The 20748-nt window shown below is 45.2% G+C and overlaps 1 protein-coding gene across 4 annotated transcripts in view; it reads left to right on the top strand.

Moving 5' to 3' along the window:
* The window catches only part of KCNAB1 (potassium voltage-gated channel subfamily A regulatory beta subunit 1), a 363447-nt gene that overhangs the window by 275766 nt on the left and 66933 nt on the right, over nucleotides 1–20748 (top strand). For all 4 annotated transcript variants that reach the window (XM_046659146.1, XM_046659147.1, XM_046659143.1 and 1 more), the window contains exons 3-7: nucleotides 6881–6918; nucleotides 11275–11354; nucleotides 13620–13664; nucleotides 17227–17271; nucleotides 19052–19095. In XM_046659146.1, coding sequence (XP_046515102.1) covers nucleotides 6881–6918; nucleotides 11275–11354; nucleotides 13620–13664; nucleotides 17227–17271; nucleotides 19052–19095 — 252 coding nt within the window. The remainder of the gene's footprint in view (nucleotides 1–6880; nucleotides 6919–11274; nucleotides 11355–13619; nucleotides 13665–17226; nucleotides 17272–19051; nucleotides 19096–20748) is intronic.

Genomic DNA, 20748 nt, shown 5'->3' with positions numbered 1-20748 from the left:
AAGGACGTGGGCAAGGGTTCCCTTCTCAGAAGACTCAGTCCGCAGCTCAGAAGGGGAAGTGCTCACAGGCCAGTGACCTGGCCCTCCTGTCAGGTGGTGGCCAACAGCTCAGTGCCCCCTCCTTGAACCAACGCTGCCCTGGGCTTACCCTCTGTTTCTTGCTTTCCATGAAATTTGGGGGGATGCTCACACCCCCAGCTCCACATCTCTCTAGGAGTAATTCTATTCAAGTGGGATGGTTAGACGATTAATTTTGCCCAGTTTTGTCTGAGTTCAGTGAGATTCAGGGTTTGCCTCTTTAAGCGTAAATTCTTCAGTGATGTAACAGATTTATAACTCTAAACACCTCTGGATTGAACTCATCTCCATCATTTGGTCAGCCTTGACTCCATTAACCTGCCCTTGACATGTGCTCTATTTGCAAAACTTAAAAATTGTTAAATCCGTAGTGAAATTCTCCCCTTGCTCTGACCTTGATGTTGTCCTTGAATTCTCACCTTTTCTCATACTCTCCATCCTTTAATCAGTAAATTCTACTGCCTCTCCTTCAAAACCTGTCAAAAATTCAACCACTTCTCACCATCCTCACTACACCATCTAGGACCAAACACTGTCCTGTGTCACCTGGATTATCATAGCAGCCTCCAGCCTGGGGCTCGTGCTCCAGCTTCAGCCTCAGAGGTGTGTCCTCAGCACCGCAGTAGGGACTCCTCTTCAAAGAATGTCAGACTGTACTATTTGTCCATTCATACCTCTTCTTTAGCCTCTCCAAGGTCCTTCTTAGAACTGACATGACCCCACACGACCTCAGACCTCACCCCCTCTCCTCTGGCCACACTGGCTTCCTCGTTGACCTTGAACATACCAGGCCAGCCCCCTTCCCCACATTTCCCCCACCTGGAACCCTCTTCCTCCAGAAAGCTGCAGGGCAAACTCCTTCACTTTCTTTGGATCTTTGCTCAAAAGCCACTTTCTCTGTGAACCTTATCTGGCCATCCTATCTAAAATCTCAACACGCACTCCCTGATACTTCATATACCCTATTCCTGCCACATAAAAATGACTCACGGGGCCAGCCGGGTGGCGTTGCAGTTAAGTTCACATGCTCTGCAAGGGTTTGTGGGTTCAGATCTTGGGTACAGATGTAGCATCACTTGTCGAGCCATGCTGTGTCTGCATCCTACATAAAATAGAGGAAGGTGGGCGTGGATGTTAGCTCAGTGACCATGTTCCTCAAGCAAAAAGAGGAAGATTGGCAACAGATATTAGCTCAGGGTCAGTCTTCCTCATGCACACACACAAAAAGACTCTCTTTAACACTCATCAGTAAATGCTAAGTATTACGTATTTTCTTTACTTATGAAATTAACACTCATAACTAAACACTATGTATTTTTCTTATTATTTTTGCCTTTCCCCATAAATCTGCTCCATGTGGGGAAAAATAATTGCCAGTTTTACTCAGTGTTGTCTCCTGATAATTTAAATACAATGCCTGGCACATGGTGGACTCCATCAATACTTGTTGAATGAAAGGCTGAAGAAAAGTTAACTGTGGCATAATAAATACTACAATTGCATTTATATATTCCCTTCTTCCTAGATATAAAAAATGTATTCAAACCAGGAGCAAGTCAAGCTGGAATATAGAAAGGGAAGTCACCAAAGCTATAGCCTGAAAATGATTCAGACCCAGATTGAGGGACATTCTACGAAGTGCTTGATCAGTACTCTTCAAAGTGTCAAAGTCGTGAAAGAGAGGAAAGACGGAGGACTGACCCAGATCAGAGGAGACTAAGGAGACAGGAACACTGAATGCGGTGTGGGGTCCTGCACAGAATCCTGGAACAGGAAAAAGACAGTGAAAGTCAGAAAACTCTGTAGTTGAGTCACTAGTAATATGCTGGTGTTAATTGCCTGGTTTTGATAATGGCGCTATGGTGATGTGAGGTGTTAACGGCCAGGGAGGTAGATGACTAAACTTTATTGCATCTAAGTGCCTGAATCTCTCCAGCAAGGAGGTCATTTAAATCAGAAGCAGGAATGAACTCCTGAATGGATAACAAGAAGCAATTACCCTGTAAACTGCCAACAAGGTAACTAAGTAACCAAGACAGTGGTGTGTGTGTGTGTGTGTGTGTGTGTGTGTGTGTGTGTGTAAAGGCAGTTCTCTTTCTCTTTTTATGTTTCCCCAATCATTTTTCCAAGCCGTAGTAGGTGCATGCTGAGGGGCCCATGCAAAGGTTTTCAAAACACATATTCCTTGGTGCATGAAGGAGGTTTGTCAGAAGATACAATGACAGTTCAAAGTTCTCTGTACTCTCCCTCTACTTTTAAAAGGTTAGCAATAGCAAGTGTCAGTTTAGTAAAATTATATTCTAAGTAACATCCTACTAATTTGAGATTTCACAGTGAAATAGTCATATGCCATCCTGGGTCTCAAGAAGTCTGGTTCTCATTAGAGGCAGAAAAATGACCATGAAAACTGTCACAGAGGGTTTTTGAGAACCATATTAACTAATAAACCACCCTAGATCTTGTGAAGTTGGGTAGTAGAGAATAAAATCATGCAAGCCGAGTTCGCCTATCTGGAAGGCTGCCCTGGATCCCTCTCCATCGGGAGAGAACATGTCCTACTTGTAAGTGGCAACTATTCCTCAGGGTTGGCTGGTGGACCCTCCCTACACACTGCCACCCTGTCCCTCTGGAGGCCTTGCAGCCAAAGAGAAGGACTTCCCCCAGCCCTTCTCCAGGAGGGGCCACAGCTGGGTGGGTACCCGGGACGGGGAGAAACACACCAATCACCTCAGGACTAGAAGAACTGAAGACTTGATGAGCATTACTCATGTTTCTATAAACTGAAATAGACATGATTGTTGGGTGGGAAATTATCCCAGTATTTTGTAAATTAATGTCAGTCAAAAAGGCCATTCAGTTCAATTTACCAAACAATCATCGACCATCTACTAAGGACTCACTTCTATTCCGGGTTGTGGAGATAAGAAGAAGAGTGAAATGAAACCCTCAGACAGCTTACTCCCTCATAAAACATATAAAGGTTGTAAGCAAACAACTATAGAACAAATGAGTAGCACGAGTCTAAAGGGCCAGGGAGGTAGCCCACCTGAGCAAAGACCCAGAAATGGGGCCAAACTCTTTATTTTTCCTAAGTTATAACTTAATGCAAATATATATGACAGTGTAAATATATATGATATATGTTTAATATATATTTTTCCTAACTTATAACTTAATGTAAACATATATAACTTAATGTAAATATATATGATATCTGTATTCTATTTTATATTAAAAGTTTTAAACTAACTGAAAAAGAAAACATTTAATTATCACTTTTTTTTTCATAATTCATTACTGCTTTGATCTGGAATCAGAAACCTGAGATCTTTTCTTCTGCAACAGACTGAACTCAGGCCCTATACTTTTTCACTGTGATGTGTGTCTGCAGTCTTAAATACTTCATATATACTGGGGCTGGCAGGTAGTTTTCCTCAGATTCGTTTTAGAATAAAGCTGCTCCTAAACATAAGCTCTTCCCAACGTGGATACACTCGTCATAAATGGTTCTCATAAGTAGGGCAATTTCCTCCAAGATGTGTGAACAATCCAGCTTTCAATGTTGTCACATTTACTCTTCAATACCATTTTGTACTACAGTTTGATAACTTCAAATCATAGCCCTTCATTTGTACTAGCAAAAGTTAATTAAGAAAGATAAGCTAAATAATGCTAGTTTATTTTCATAAAGTTTGACAACCAGCATTCAATGGCCCAGTCTTGAAGAATGAATTTCAGGGTATCATTTTTACTTCTGGAAACTGACTGCAATGTGGGAAAGTGGACCAAACTATTCTTTAGCAAATGAATTTCCCAAAGACTCTATTTTGTCAGGACTGAGAAGAGCAAATGGGACATTTGTTTCAATACTTGCGCATGCCCCTACAGAGAAATATTCAAGGTGTAATGACTTGTAATGTCAACAAGAAGCTTAGACCTTCAAGCCAATCTTAGCTGCTGAGTGGAGATAGGACTATTTCCTTTGATGACATGAACAGTTACAAAAATCTCTTCGGTATCTCAGCACAAGTGAGCCTGCAAATTCATCAAGCAAACATTGACCTGATTTTGCTCCAGGATATAGAAGAATAGCCGACTCATGGTATTAATTACTGAATCTATGGCTTGTCTCGTTTTAGCTCTTTAGCCCAGAGAAATTCCTGGCCAATGAGGAAATTCATGGATTTACGTAAAGTGCCCCTACAAAATACTGCCACCTCACATCTTTGGCTTGACAAGTCCAATGTCGGCCCCACCCCAGGAGAACCCTGGAACAATGCGGTCTCCATCTGGTGGTCTGAGGCCTTTCTCATCACAAAATAAACCATTTCCCGACGCTTTGCCTTGCGAGGACTTCTTGTTCAGAAGTTCTCTGACCTCTCCAAAATTCTCAAAACATCACAAATAAATAGAGCTCACAGTGTGTTATTATTTATATCTGCATTCTCATTTGCTGCGATAGAAATACCACCAATAATTTAACTTATCCTGGAAGTTCTCAACCATATTTTTAACAGGCTGGGCTACAGTGTTTCTGGTTATAACATCTGCAAATGCTTGTTTATGCTCTGGACACGTAATTTCTGCTGCTTTCAAAAGAGACTCTGATAAAAGTGTCGTCTGTAAAAAGGTTTTGATGCCCAGGCAATTTTTCCACTTAATAGAGAACAGCATTTCACGGCACACCATTTATTTTATTCTCATTCACAGCCAAACGCTGACATTCTTCAGTCCATTAGGTTTCTCAATGCCCATGTTTTCCGTACGCCAGTCATGGCTGGTTTTATTACGGTGCTTTAAATTGTAGTTTTTCTGTGCAAACATTTTTTGTTTGGATATTCGTCACATCCACCAAAAAGAAGTGCACTCCTATTTTCTTCTTGAAATATTCAGCTCTATTTTCTTAGGAGATGCACAAGTTCCCTTTTCTCTTAATTTTGCAATAAGAAAAATAGCAGTAAACATGTGGTAGTAAATAACTGCAATTTGATGTCAGTGTTGGGCATGCAAAGGAGGGTGTGCAGCCTCTGACTGAGCCTGGGGCCTGGCCCTTCCACAGAGGGCACTGCCCTCGGATTCAGGGGACGTCTGCCGTGTGGGGACCCCGGGCCTCTGCTGTTAAGAGAAGCTGGAAAGCAGACATTTTTAAGAAAAATCTCCTAATTACTTAAATGTTGGCAACATTTTAAATTTATTAAAATACCAAGTCGGTCAACATTGTTGTAGCCGGGCAAAGCTGAGTGTAACCTGCAGGCTGCCATTTCCAACCTCTGGGGACGTAGACTGTAACAGTAAAATAGTTTATATCCTACCTTTGTTCTAGTCCCTGAGGACTAAGAAAAGCTGCAATTACATGAACATGCGTCTATGGAGTATGAAGTCCAAGCGCCATAATTAATTTGGAAATTTACTAATGAGAAGTGAGAAGCTGTGGAAAAGGTACCGTTCTTGAAGCTAGGCACGTGTGGGAATCTGGGCATCCCACCGATTAGGTTGGTTGATTTTAGATTCCTCATCTAGAAAGAGTGATAATAAAATTGCATTGTAAGTTTGTCAAAATGATTAAAGTACACGAATTTCTCAGCCTACTGTCGGCATATGGAGGGTGTTCCATAAACAGTAGCTATGATGATTATTGTGAAATGCAGAACGTAAGTTTCCAACAGCATTTCTTTGGTGCCCCCACGACATCACTTGTGCCCTGGCTGCCCTCACGTCTGCCACCCTCACCTCCATCCCGCCCGTCGCTCGCCGGCCCCCCAGCAGCCCCTCCACACCCTCTGGGGTTTTCTGCCTGTGAGCACCCACGCTCTTACCTACAGCTGGAAGGCCTGTCCTTTCCTGCTTTATTCAGTTACCTCTTTTGCAACACAACCAAAGTGTCACCTCTTCTAGGAACACTTTCCAGAGCACCACCTCCCTCCAGCTCAGGTGGCGCACTTGCTCCCTGACACCTTGGATTTGCCTCAGTCCAGCATTTGTCAAGTAGTGTTGTGAACTGTGAGCTCCTGGGAGAGGGGCACTGGGTTAGTCACCTCATGGTCCCCAGCACCTGGGTTCAATGCCCTTGCCTGGCACGTATTTTGAGGTCAAAAAAAATGGATCAAGGAGGGAATGAATGGAGGAGGTGACAGTAGCCTGAGTGGCAGAGCCCGCTCAGCATCTGCTTCCGCCTCGCTTGACAAGTGCACATCTGGCTGCTGACTGTGCCTCTCTCCCCTGCCTCCCAATCCTCACTCAGGAGACAGCCTACCCCACCCCCCCACCCCAAAACCATTCTAGAGAAGCAGGTCATGACAGAGAAGGTGCTTAAATGTCACCTCCCGGAGCCCAAAAGTATGACTGGAAGGTAATAGGGAATATAAAATAGAGTCCCTCGTAGGAGGTAAAGAAGGGAGGAACCATCACCCAAGGCCTTATCTTCACTTTCAGAACTGGCAGCTTCTTAGCTAAGTGCTAGCAAGAGTGAGCCTGTAGCCAAAGTGGGCCCGGCAGCTCCGCCTTCTGCACCTGCATTCACAGGCCTGGGCCAGAGGAGAAAGCGCTTTGCGGGCCAGGGCTGCCGTGGCTTGCTGGGGCCTGTGAGGGAAGAAGAGGTATCCTGTCCTCCAGAGGTGTGGAGTCCTGCTGGGGTGCTTAGCGAGAGGAGGGGACAGGCCCAACCGCAGCCCTCTGGTGCCCCTCAGCCAGTCCCTTTGTGAACTTCCACTGAAGGAGCCGCGATGTGAGAGCGTTTCCTCTCACGACGCACAATGTTAGAAAAATGATCATAAGTAATATGCAAATGTTTATTCTTTTCTAGGAACATGGGTGACATTTGGAGGTCAAATTTCAGATGAGGTAAGTAACTTTTGGCCTCCATTCTGCTGATCAAAGAAAGTGCAGCGAGAGCTGGCTGGTAGAAGGGCTCTTCCCGGGAGCCTGGCCTTCTACAGGGACGATGTTTCAATCACAGGAAATAGTTAAGACTGACTCAAAGATTATTTTCAATTTCATCTTGCATCCCGTCTTTTCCACATTTAGGCTATTAATAGCCCTGAGGCTGTCTGTCTATTACATGCGCAGGCTCAGTAGCTAGAGAGCAAACCAGTTTGGAAGTAACATTCAGCCGCGTTGTGGAAGATCTCATGGCTGTTACAGCTGCGTGTGTTTCAGCTCCACCTAGGGTGCCCAGCTGCTCCCAGTTCACACGGACTTTTCCGTTTTAGCCTGGATCCCTCAGTCCTGGGCAAACCAGGACAGTCGTCACCCTGGCTTGGGCAAGTTAAGCCACCCTGTCTGAGCCTCAGATCCCCTTGTGTAAATGGGATGATAATGTCGACTCTGAAGTCTGTTGAAAGGGTTAACCGTGTTCACGTGTTAGACATTTATGTGGCCCTCCGACTAGCAGGTAGCAGACAGTCAATGAATCGTAACTAGAATCATTATATTTACCACAAAATTCCTTTAAATCTTTGTTTATACATTCAAAACTGCTCACCAAAGTGGGGTTCTTACCGTTGCCTTTAAGGAATACCTTCAGGGCACAGTGAACTATGGAGGCAGCGCTACCCTCTGAGGGCCACACCCTGGAGTCCCTGAGCCCCTCTTGCCTGCCTGCGCACCACTGAGCAGTCAGGGAGCGTGTCTCTGAGTGCGTCCGCTCAATGGGATCCAACTCGCTCTGCCACTGACTGACCAGGTTACCAACCTTGACGTTTACTGACAGGTGGCACCTCAGTGGAATGTCATGAGAGCCCTGCTGAGCAGGATCACCATTAAGATGAATGAACTGGTCCTGTGAAGCACTCAGCCCAGCACCGGCCCAGAGCAAGCCCTTTGTAAGGAGAGTTCCCACTGTCATCCCTAAGGAGAAGCTTGAGGGAACAGAGGGTCTTTTCCACAGCCCCTAGGTCCCCAGAGGAGTCTGGTCTGCACGTTGCATCTGTGTGAACGCCTGCTCCCAGTGTTGGGCCTAGGTCCCTGCAGAGAGCTTACCGCATGGGGCATTCCTTGGGAAGGGGACTCTGGATAGAGAGCAGCAAGCAGAACAGTTATTAGGAAGTTGGGCCATGATGCAGTTTCACAACGACCTCGGCTGACCCAAGGTGGGGCTCCGAACCTGAGACGGCCCTGCAGAGTTGTCCTGAGCTGGGGCAAGGGGACTGAGCATTTGTATCCCTTGTCTGACCAGTTGTTAGACAGAGGCTGCCCTGGGAGCCAGGTCTGACCTTGGGGTTTAGCCAAGTGCCATCTGATAGCAACATTCCTAGCAGCTGAGGAATAAGCCCTTCGGTTCTAAAGTCAGAGCTAGGTGGCCATCACAGGCTCCACTACAGGGCCCCCTGACTGGCACCAGGAAGGGCGAGTGGAGGAGACGCAGAGGCAAGCACACAGATGTCGAGGCATCGCATGACTTCAATCAGATACAAACCAGTGACAAGGAGGGAGCGAGATCTAAAGTCAATAATCCATCGTACCCAGCACGGGCATCGCCTTCTGCCGCCTCATATGCTGCTTGGAGGGGGAAAAGATAAAAATATCCTCCCTTTTGGAGCAGAGGGGCCAGCTGTAAGCCCATCACTTCCCCCTTCATCTTTGCTCCCCCTTTCACAGTGTCTGCTCTCTGCTGCAAGGAGCCCAGCCTGCCCAGGCCAGAAGCCGGCCTCTGAAACGAATCGTTTCAAAATTACGATTCTAAAAACTACACAATAAAGCAGTTGTGAAGGGAGGCAGAAGCTCTCACCTCAGACGCAGACCAGACAGATAGCTATTGTCCTTCCAGAGGGCAGCTGTGGCTTCCTCAGGGCCCTGCAGAGAGACCGCCAGCAAGGAGAAGGAAGGGAGGAGCCGCCAGACCACCGTCACGCCGTGGTTCACGTGCTCCAGCTCAGCAATTTCCATGTGGCAAAAATCCGGGCCAATAGCAACAAATTCACCTCCCCAGATCTCCCCACTTTCTCTCTGGCTTCAGATGAGCTCAGCACAAAGCAGGTACAAATATGGGATGCTGGGATGACTGCACCGTAACATGCTGAGTGACTCAGTCATCCGTGCGGCCTCAGGCAGCCGTGATGTCCCCATGACTGGCAGAGTTCCACCAGGGACTGAAAAGTCACTTAGCAGGAATAGTACCAAGGGGATTCAAACACGAAACCAGCAACTCTGTGAGGCACCTCCCAAAGATGACTTGGCCTCCTCATATCAAGAAGGATATTACTCAGCGGAATCGTGATATTTTACAATAGTGATACAAGAGAATGTTAACACCTTGCAGCACTGAATTTTCAGAATTTTATTTACATTTTCTCATCTGTAAGGTAATTAGAGTTCCTTCAACTGTAGGTAACAATAAACCCAACTCCAAATGGTTTAATCAACAAGGGAAAAAATTACTTTCACTTTCAAACTACAAGTGCAGGGTAGAGCAAGCTTCAGGGTTGACCCCATCGGTGGCCTCCAGCCCATTTTCTAGGGATTCCCTTGGCCCTGTGTTCCTTTGTCGATTTCATCCTCAGGTAGTAACATAGCGGCAGGAATTCTAGATCTCAATTAGAATAATAACTCCAGGAAACTTCCAGAAACTCTGCAAGAAGAACAAGGAAAAATGTTCCCAGAAGCCTTCAGCAAATGTCTCCTCGCATCTCATTGGCCCGAATTTGTCACATGACCTTCCCTGAACCACTTACCCTGAGGCCATCAGGCCCCCAGTGGAGGGAGGTGAGGTCGGCTTCCCCTGAGGCCTATGGGCTCAGTGAAGGACCTGAACAGAACCATCCTCATTCTGCACGTGAAGAAACTGAAATCAGAGAGAGCAAACGATTTGCCCAAGTTTACGTATTTAGTAGGCAGTCACTCAAGGCCAGAAGCTAGTCTTCTGGCTTAGTTCAGTGATTCCTTTTCATCGTTCCACATTCTGGTCTTCAAATCCTGTGGTCGGGAAACATCTCAGCAGTCATCTAGTCCCACTCTCCATCCAGGATACTCCGTTTCATCTTCAAATTTCTCTCTAGATAAGATTTATTCTGCACATTTCTCAATAATCATCTCCTAGTATGTCGTGTGACATAACACAAGGACAGTATACAATACAAGCACAATAATTTCTAAAATATTGGACACTCATAATGTGAAAAACTATACTTGTCTTAACTTTTCATTTCTACTTAGGAGAAATTTCTTAATGGTAGCAAATTAAAAGCAATAATAGCATTTTTGCCGCTATTATCCTAAAGGATTTGCATATACTCCATTTTGCTAGCCTAAAGATTTTCTTGGCACGTCCATTTTAAAAACAGCAGGAAAATAGTTTATCCTGAAAATGCCAGTGAAGCAACCTTAGCCCACAATCAAAACTATAATGGAAAAATCAATTTTAATTATTTGTGAGGTATGTAATTTTTCGATTGACTATTAAGTCCATCAGCCAAATGAAAAACTGTCCCCACTCCACTGTTGTTTATGGCTCTCCCTCTATAGCTGTCCCTCAGGCTGTTTATAGCTGCACCCCACCCCTGCCCCGTACTGTTCTGTCACGCTTTCAGAAGCACAAAGGAAAGAACAAGGCGCCTAGAGATCCATTTGCAGGCTGATGAGGAGGAGCTGGGTCCCTGGTGAGCCAGTGCCTCCCTCCGTCCTCCATGTCCTGTCAGCTCTGCTGGCCGGTTGCTCTGCAGTGGTACCTGGGGTTTTGCTGAGCTGTGGGTGGCAGGAGTCTTGCAACAGTCACAGCTCTGTCTAACCTTTGGTTCATCAGCACAGTCTGCTAAGCCTCCAGGGAAAGGGCACAAGCTTGTAGGTCAGGAGTTGCCCAGCTGCCAAAACCTATTGGCCTGGAGAAAGGAGAAAGAAGAGGGATGAAGTCACCACTGATGCAAATGACCTCTTTGTCAGCGAGATTACGAGGCCACAAAGAATGTTGTCAATCCGGTCTTCCAAGCAGAGTGAGAAACACAAATCTCTCCACCTCATTGACCCCTGATGGCCGGTTTGTCCCAGTGTGCAGTCCCTCATCCAGTCACGTCTGAGGGAAAGGATACTCTAAGCCTGTGTGTGCTGGTTGAACCTTCTTTTTTTTCTTTCTTTAATACATCTGAGAAAAGCAAGGAGTGGTCAGTGAGATTTCAGAGTTCTCAAAGCCCGCCTGAGGATTCAAAATCGCTTCCCGGGTTTGGAAAGCACTTGACTTTTCTGACTGACCTTCCCGTCCTCTTGCAGGTTGCTGAACGGCTGATGACAATCGCCTACGAAAGTGGGGTTAATCTCTTTGATACTGCCGAGGTCTATGCTGCTGGCAAGTAAGTCACTACCCGTTTGTGTCCCTCAAGTGGCATTTCTGGAATTTCTGGAACCAAGAGACCCTGCCCAGACCACTGCTGACATGTTGGCCAGAAGGATCTGCCCTTCCCACATATGTTGGTGGCACTACTTTTGTCCCTCCCTGTGTCACGATCACCAGATTTGGGGATATTGACTGTCTCCGGCCCCCTCTGCCCACCCAAACCTTCCCATCTCTGGTCCCAGTATGGAGAATGGACTGGAAGCAATCGCCATGGTGTGCCTGAGAGGCAGAGGTGGCTGGGACAGAGTGGTGGCAGTGGAGATCGATAAATGTTAGTTGAATATATGAGTGAGCAAATCAATGAGCAGATTCCAGGGTGGTCCTTCAAAAACTAATGTCATTATTTCATAACCACATCTCATAGTTCCTCAGCCCCCCCAGAGAAACTGGGACATCCTCTCTGCCGGGAGGCAGGAACTGCTCTTCCTGTGTGCAGGCCTTCCCTCCACCTAGCATTAGGGCTAGAGCAGAGATTAAAGTAGGTGTCCCCAAAGATGCCAAGAAACCCAACATCTTTCATAAGAGGGCATTTCAGACCCCAATCTGAGGACAGAGGGGGCTGCAAAGAGGCCTCACTTCTTTTGCTGGAGAAGTCGCATCTGGCTACAACCTTCTTAAGGTCCTGAGAGCAGGTCTGGGGCACTAAAACAGGGCTCCCTGCTAACTCAGAACACAGGGGTCATGTGCCTTCGGGGCCAGGACTCCAGGTCCATGCCTCTAGGTCATGGCACAAGAAGCACATTTTAGAACAGAGCTGGAGCACCTCAGCCCCCTACTGTGAACATGAACGCAGCTCCCAGAACTGGAAGAAAATAATAGCTGGACAGCTGCTTGAGCCACTCAGCAATTTTCTAAGACGACTGTGGAGCTTAAGCACCTACAGGCCTAATTCACTTCCTTCTGTGAGAATTACAGTCAGACTGCTGGACTTGCTGAATCAGCTCATCACTGCCTGGTCCAAGTGCATCCTTGCATGCGTTTCCTCCTTTTCAAGGGCAGGTCTGTCTTAAGGACCATCAATGAGATTCAGAACCCACATCCCCGATGTTTTCTGTTGAGTCCAGGGAGAGAAAATACAATGGATAAGGCCTTGCTCTTTTCCCTATCCTACCCTTTCTCCATGTTTTCTCCTCTTGTTGAGTTTTGCTTAGCAGCAAATGGGGCTAAGGTTGAAAAAGGGAGGAGGGATGAACAAGTCTGTTGGAGTCCTGTTTGTATTCCTATTGTGAAGGATAATCAGTCCTGGTTAATTATTGATTGACTATCAGTGTGTAACTGACATAGGTTTCCACTGCGAAATGCAAGGTTGCGAAAGGCAGCTGTCAAGGAGACAGATGCAGCGGGGGGACACTGGGGCAACATTCAGTGCCTGTCTGCTCGGGGCATGCTCTGGAGCCAAACTGCATCATGATCCATTGCCAGGCTGTACACTCCAGCAAAGACTTCACTTTCAGTGAAGACAAATAGCGATTCGCGATGAATCCATAGGATCCTATTGGACAGAGTGCTAATTCCACTGACGTCCCCACTCACAAGCCTCTGCGAGCCCAGCTGCTGTTCACAACGTTGGTCTGACTGGGAGGGATTTACAAGAAAGTTTAAGTCTCCCGAAGCTTGGTCCCAGCTGGGGTAGGTGTGGCCAGAGAGGACAGTTGGGCCATCTTTGGTATACCTCTCCGCAACCCAGCCTTTCTGCATCTCCCAGGACATTCTCTACGTGGCCACTGCGTCTGCAGGCCTGGCCTTTGGGGCATCTAAACCCACACATAGGTGCTTTTATCCTGCAAGATCCCCAGTGAGTTAATGTATTCTGTCTAAACAGAGTGAGGTCTCATTTTCCTCCCTGGTTACAATTGGAGACCACAATAATTAGAGGGAAAATCTTGACTCCCATTGGACACCACCGAGCAGGATATTTATGTATGGGATCAGTGGTTCAAAAACACCAAACTGCCAAATGACTCCACTGTTTTTAGTATCAGGACCGCAGGTGCTCTCCTGCCAGCATGTCAGGATTTGGCAGGTGCTTCTGGAATGCTCCGGGAGCAGGATTTCTGCAGGCACAAGCAGAAACAGCGGACACTGTGCCACGAGCCGCGAGCGGCTTCTATTTGGGGACATGTAGGCACTGAGAGCTCAAGCAAGGAGTGGATCTGGGGTCAGGGTTGACTCTTGCGTTTCCAGGACACAGTATCCTAAGACACTGTCTGTTTCCCTCCAGGGCTGAAGTGATTCTGGGGAGCATCATCAAGAAGAAAGGCTGGAGGTAATGCTTTCACCATAATCATCTACTTGCCTTTAAAAAGACTTATTATTTTGTACCAGAGAAGGGAAAATAAAACTGCATGACAACTGACCAATGGGCTGTCAAAAAAAATCAACTCTTGTAAAGAAATGATTGACAGTGCTTTGAAAATACATGCCAGCGAGTTCACTACCTGCCCTTCAAAAACTATTGACTAGTCATTGATCACAATGAATTACCATAAGATTGAGCGGAGGAGGAGTGTTCATCAGACATTCATGCTAAGGGGCATTTTCACTGTTTCTGGCTGCCGTTTATGGTGATTAGGCGAAGGAAGCCAGCCGACAGGAAGCTGATTACCTATACACACGAATTTATGCTCATTGTTCATTTTCTTGACAACTCTGGATGCAAAGAAATGATGAAGCAAGAAGCCCCTGTGATAAATAGCCCCAAGCTTGCTTATCTGAACACACTTAGCCAGTGTCTCTCCTGTGTGCCAGGAGCCCTAGTGTCTGGGCCCTCAGGAAAGTGCTTTATCTGCTCTCTGTGAGGGGTCACGTGCCACCCCTTCACCGTCGTGGCCAGAGTCCGTAGTAACAAGGGATGCTGTACATCGAGGCATGGGCAGGCGACCCCCTCCGTTTCGCTATGCATGTCAGTGCCAGCAGCCACTTCCTCTCCAGCATGAGTACAGAATCAGGCAACGCCCAGCAAAGAGCACTGGGCACGTTTGGGGTCCTCTTCTGCTCTGGTGTAATATTTGCTGGTGGCCAAATAAATAACAGTTCTATAGTATTATCGGAAATGGAAACTCCGAAATTTATGGAGATATAAACAAAGTTTGGTGACCTAATCTCTCCCTCTCCCTTCTCCTCCCCCCCCCCCCCCTCCAGGAACTGTAAAGATGTTAAGTGAAAATTGTATTCAACCTTTAAATATGGAAAAATATTCATGTTCCCACCCAGTCCTCCACCTTGCCTGAATTACTGTTCCACTCAGAATGTTGGACCATCCATCAGAACCCAGAGAGGGACCGTGTCACCCTCCTGGGGCTGCTGTAACAAAGTGCCACAAACTGGGGAGCTCAAAACAACAGAAATTTATTCTCTCACAGGGGAGGCCAAAAACACAAAATCAAGGTTGGGCGGGGCCGGACTTTTTTAGAAATGCTGGTGGCATCCTCCCTTGCCTCTTCCTAGCTTCTCTGGGTGCTGGCAATCTTCGGCTTCCTTGGCTTGCAGCTGCAGCCCTTCCACCCGGCCTCCTCCCCGTGTGTCTGTGTGTCTGTGTGTCTTCTTATAAGGACACCAGTCATACTGGATTAAGGGCCCACGCCACTCCAGTACAACCTCATCTTCATGTAACTAAGCACACCTGCAGGGACCCTATTGCCAAAGAGGCTCCCATTCTGAGCTGCTGGGGGTTGGGACTTTAACAGAGCTTTTGGGGGAAGCCAATTCAGCCTGTGACAGAAACCTTGCGTGTGAGTCCGCTCGTAGTCCAGTGAAATGTGTGGCGAGGTGTAGGCTGGCTGCGTAGCCCTGAGGAAGGAGGGGAGCGTCAGTGCAGTAGCTCTCTCCCCTCGACACCCGGAGAACGTTGCACCGTCTCTCTCCACAGCTTGCAGAGCCTGCTGTATACCTGCGATACAGCAGATCACGTGCATCTGTCACAAACTGCCTTTCAGTCCTGCAAATAAAAAACGCTATCACCATGCTACAGAATATCGATATCAGTTCACACTGCCCCCACAAGACTGGTGAAAAGGTGAACCATATCCTCATAGCATGGCATCTGTAAAAGTGGTTTCACCTAACCTACTTGGCTTCTGGTCCCAGTGCCACCACCTCCTAGCTGTGCTTTCCAGGGCGAGCTACTTCACTTCTCTGAGTCTTGATGTTCCCACCTGTGAAATGGACCACGTAACTGTTCATGAAGCTTCACGCTGATAAATTGAGACAGGTGTGCAAAAGCCTTTTGATGGCTGTGCTGTATCAATGCAGAATACTCATGCTGTCATTCTCCTCCCACTCAGAAGAGTTGCACTAAATGCCTCCGGGGGGTCAGCGATCATTTGCCAGGTTGCTGTGTACTCTTGGCTGTCTGAATATAAATATGGGTGTTAGTCTGCACACCCATATAAGCCAAACATTTTACAGAAAACCTAACTTTGGAAAAATAAGTCTATGGTGGCATTTGGATAGAATGTGCAGCTTTGGCAGGCCCAAGTGCTCTGCATAATCGAGGGCACTGCATTCATTTTTTATAATATTCCATCCAGCCCTTTGTTGAAGCTCTTAAAATGTTTGCTGAAGGCAATCTGGCTCCCCTGTGGCAGGTTGCTGTTATACCAGGCATCATGAGGTGATGGATTAACCTGGAAGGGCATCGGCCCTTCTGGGGTGTGTCATCTCCAGATGCATATATCTGTAGGCCTCCCATCACCGGGATTCAAATTACTTTTCAGGAAATTAACTTAAGTGGGATGGGGCCGCTGACATTTTCTACAAGTTTTTCTTGTTGCAGCCAAGTTGTCAGAATTGTCACTGTCATTCCCCATTGGTCATCATTAATCATGCTAAGCTTTTATACCCGAGGGCCCCCGAGGCATTGACTCTACAGCTGATGGATATATAAATGCCTTATTTCAAATACTCTCAAAGTTTGGTCTTAACCTTCAAATCTCAAATGATTTTTTTTCTAGACCAGCTCAATTGAATTACACACCTAGAGAAACTAAATTACACTGAGATCTGCCTCCCAATTTTAAATTTTACGACTATAGTTCTCAAGACATATTTCTTACCCCACAATTATAATGGTACAATTGCATTTCCTGCCCTTAGGTGTGGTTGTGAGAAGGTAATACATTTCCTGACAAGATTTCCACATTTCATTCCCTTAGGATTAAAGTGATAAAACCTTGAGTTAAAGATTTTTGGAGTGTTTTCCTAAAGTAACATTTCCATTTAATGCAGTCAAGGAAATTTTGTTTCTACTTTGACTACTGTAATTGACTTCATCATTCATATTTTCATGTAGTCAGTTCCTGCCTGTGAGTGTGATGGTTGGAAAGGGTGATAACTCAGAGTGCTAGGGCCGTGGTCCTTGGCAGAGGGTGGGCTTACCCCCAGGAAAGTTCACCCTCAATCAAGGTTGTGTCGGATGCTAGGTAAGAGTGAGTTGATGGCTGTTAATTTGAGCCACTAAAGCAATCCATGCTTTGAGTCCTCTCACTTGCGCCTCTCGTTTACCATTTCTGACCCTCCATGCCTACCATCACCTTTGTTCTGCCACCCCCCAGTCAGGGGGGCAAAGCCCTCCTCCTCCACCAGCCCTCCAGGTCAACACTTCCCTTCAACCTTCTTCTGGGCTCTGACTGCAAGTCCCCACTCACCGGCTGCCCTTTGTCCTTACGTTTCGGTGAGATGAATTCACAAATTTATCTCTTTACTGATGTTTTTAAATGTAAGGTACAATATATTCCTTCTGGTGCTATAATAATAATAGTATAACTTAGTGCAATAACCGGCAATTTATTTAATATTTCTCTGTGTGTGTTTGTGTGTTTAACATACAGGAGGTCCAGCCTGGTCATAACCACCAAACTCTACTGGGGTGGAAAGTAAGTTAAATATCTTTCATCTTCCCTACTTGACAGGAAACAGTCGTTCCGTACTTTTATCCTTTTAGGCAACTGTTTTACATCCAAAGTACTACAATTAATTGGTTTGGAGAGAAATTACTTTTTCTCACTTGAAGGAAATAGCAATTAGCGTAGGATTCCATTTTAGCAAGATGCCCCCAAAGAAATTTAGTGCAGAGCATGTGGTCACTTGTTACTAAGTGATTCTCGGAGATTTCCAAATGTCAACCTCATACTTAGAACACTTTCAAAATAGAGTTCAAATTTCAGGAAAAGAAAATAAGCACATAGCATCACAAAAGAAAAGCTACTCAAATCTGCCAAAACTCAGCAGCTTCTACGGAACGCGAAGATAAAAATATCCTGCCTGGCCCCACCTGTAAGTCTGATCATTTCTGCAGAGGGCTCTGGGCGTGCTGATCAAAGGACCGTCTCACCGGAGAATAACAGGAATTGCCTGTGCCCCTCGCTGTCAGGCCAGTGAAAGAGAAGTCCTCGCTCTGTTGTGGGTGCAGAACAAATTCCACAGAATGCATTGGCTTCTGCTGGCCTACCGGTGTTTGACCCGGTACTCACATTATTCAGCAGGACTTGGAAGTCTCGCCTTTTTGACAAACATGTAAGAAAACAGAAAGCTATTCCATATACTTTTTCATGGAAATCTCAAAATTTCCATAGAATCTAAACAAAAAGCTAAAACAAACAAACAAAACCTTATTTACCTCCTATAATCGATAGGGAATCATTAAAAACAAAACTGTAGGCAGAGGCTGATTCTTTAGGAATCTTCTAGTCAAAATGTGTATGTGTAAACACACACACACACTCATATTTTATTGCTGTTTTTCGTGACTATGAAGACAGAAAGATGGAATTTAGATTTTTCTTCCTCTTGCAGTCTATATAAAAATCAAGCGGCACGGCACCTATGAGCAATGTCGATTGCATTGTCTGTGCTCTGATCGCGGTGCCGTTGCTTGGTGCTTTTGCAATGGTACTTAAAACCTTACCTAGAATTTAAAAATAAACAGGAAATAAGAGAATCTGCAAGAACCAGTACGTAGTAGAGTACTAGTTATAAAAGGTGGAAAATCTCCAAAGGCAAATGGTAAACTACTATGTTTTAAAGAGACTGCCAATGGTATTCATGTTGAAGGAACGTTTCATCGATACTTTAAAACTCAAAGACCGTATTTCTTTCTAATGGCCCAGAGCTTGAGAATGGACCGGGAAGGCAAAAGATTTTTAAATCTTTTGGTTAAAGATTTGTCTTTTTAGGATGCTGATTTAAGGAAGACTTGGTTCATCACATTTTAAAAGAAAATCTTTCTTAAATTTCCTTTGAATGTCAAAAGGCACTTTCAAATATGCTTCCTTCCTAGGAAAGCTAATGCAATCAGCAGCCTCGGCCCATAAACTTATGGCAAGCCTTTTTTTTTGGAACCGGTTAAGAACAAAGTGGGAAGGTTGAGCCATGTGTCGAATTACATAGGGACAGGGTGTGTGTGGCTGAGTTGTTATGAACGTGGTGTGATGACAGTCATGGTTAATTCGTCTCCTGGGGTCTCCAAAGAAAGGGGGCTCAGTGTGCTGCCCACCAGCCCTCTCCCCTCAGCCTGCAGCAGTGCAGAATTTGCCGAGAACAGGGTATAAAATTAGCAATTCAATCTAGAATGATTATTCCTCTGTACTTTTGAAACAGTGATTAAAGAAAAAAGCACACCCCCACTCAAAGTCATTTGCTTCTTTTTCTTGTTAGAGCTGAAACGGAAAGAGGGTTGTCAAGAAAACATATTATTGAAGGTGAGTACCGCTGCGCTGCTCCCATTTTATTTGCATTTGTGGGCTGCTGATTCAAGAAAGGTGTCAATCAAATAGGTTCAAAACACATTTGAGGCAAAAAAAATTCTCTATCAAAAGAACCACAATCAACCACGTTTCTTCCTGGGGTTAAGTGTGGGGAGTGTAGTGATATAGAAGGGAGGATGGGAACCCAAAAAGAAAGAAAAAGGGCAAATTTTCTAGAACTCTTCTCATTTACAGCTATGCTAACGTTAATAAAGCACTCCCATAAGACTTTTTAAGAGCTTTATTGAGATATAATTTATAAACCATACAAGTTTACCCATTCAGAGTGTACAAGTCATTGGTTCTGAGTATACTCACAGAGTTGTGCAATCATTCCCATAATTTAACTTGAAAACATTTTCATCATCCCCAAAAGAAATCTTGTACCACTAGTAGTCACTTCCCATCCCCTCCTTACCCTCTCCTGCAGCACCAGGCAACCGCTAATCTACTTCTGTCTCTACAGATTTGCCAATTCTAGATAGTTCCTATAAAGGAGATCATACAATATGTGATACTTTGTGACTGGCTTCTTTCACTTAGCATAATAATGTCCATCCACATTGTAAGACGTATCAGCGCTTCATTCCTTTTTATTGCCAAATAAAATTCCACTGTAAGCATGGATCACAGTTTGTTTATCCATTCATCAGCTGAAGTACACTTGAGTTGTTCTCACTTTTTGACTATTATGATTAATGTTGCTATGAACATTCGTATGCAAGTTTTTGTGTGGACATATGTTAACACTACTCCACTTTTTAAAAAACAGTATGTATGCATAGAAAACAACTTGTAGAAAATTACCACTGGGTAATTGATTCACAAGGCCATTGCTTTTTCATGGTACTCAGAACTTTGAATAGCTTAGAAATAAACAGGAAATAAAACAGCCAGCAAGAACCACAACATGGCGGAGCACTCCCGCTTTACTTCACTGTGAGGATTATGAGAACTGTACGGGATTTTTATTTATTTCTTGCTCGTCTACATATTATAAAATTTTATACTCATACCTTTTGCAATAAAGGAAAAATGATAAAAGGGCCTGCCATATATTTCCAACATCTTTATACTAGCTCCTGAATTATTTCATAAAAATTTAAGATTTTCATATCTTTAGATGAATGATTAATCAATGAGACAGATGATTTTCTCCTTTTTAAAACTAATTTCTTTTAGGAAATACCAAAGTCACCAAAGACATAAAATGTGCTGGTATAAAGAAAGACCCCCAGTTGTCTTCCCTCCTGTGTCTTTACTCCTCACACAGCACACTTCACTTCTGACACTTCTGCTCACCAAATGTACAGGTGTTTTTCTCCACACCAGGCAATTCTCCAGGACACCAGCTGAGCACCCTAAATTTGACTCAATTCTGACACTGTCTACCTGGCGATAGCACCGGATCCCACAGGTTGGAGGGCTCAGCCCCACAAGACTGTCCCCATCACTTCAGCTATCAGTATGAAGCAGTAGATCCCCAGGTTACCCACAACTTCTGTTTGACTTAACTACGAATCAGAGGTTCCCACCACCCCCTCCTTCGGTTCTGTTAATTTGCTAGAGTGGCTCACTCTAGCACTCAGGGAAATGCTGAGTTTACCA

The sequence above is a fragment of the Equus quagga genome, chromosome 4 (assembly GCF_021613505.1).
Source record: "Equus quagga isolate Etosha38 chromosome 4, UCLA_HA_Equagga_1.0, whole genome shotgun sequence".
NCBI lineage: Eukaryota > Metazoa > Chordata > Mammalia > Perissodactyla > Equidae > Equus > Equus quagga.
The sequence above is the reverse complement of the archived record's forward strand: the minus strand, read 5'-3'. Positions and strand labels throughout refer to the sequence as shown.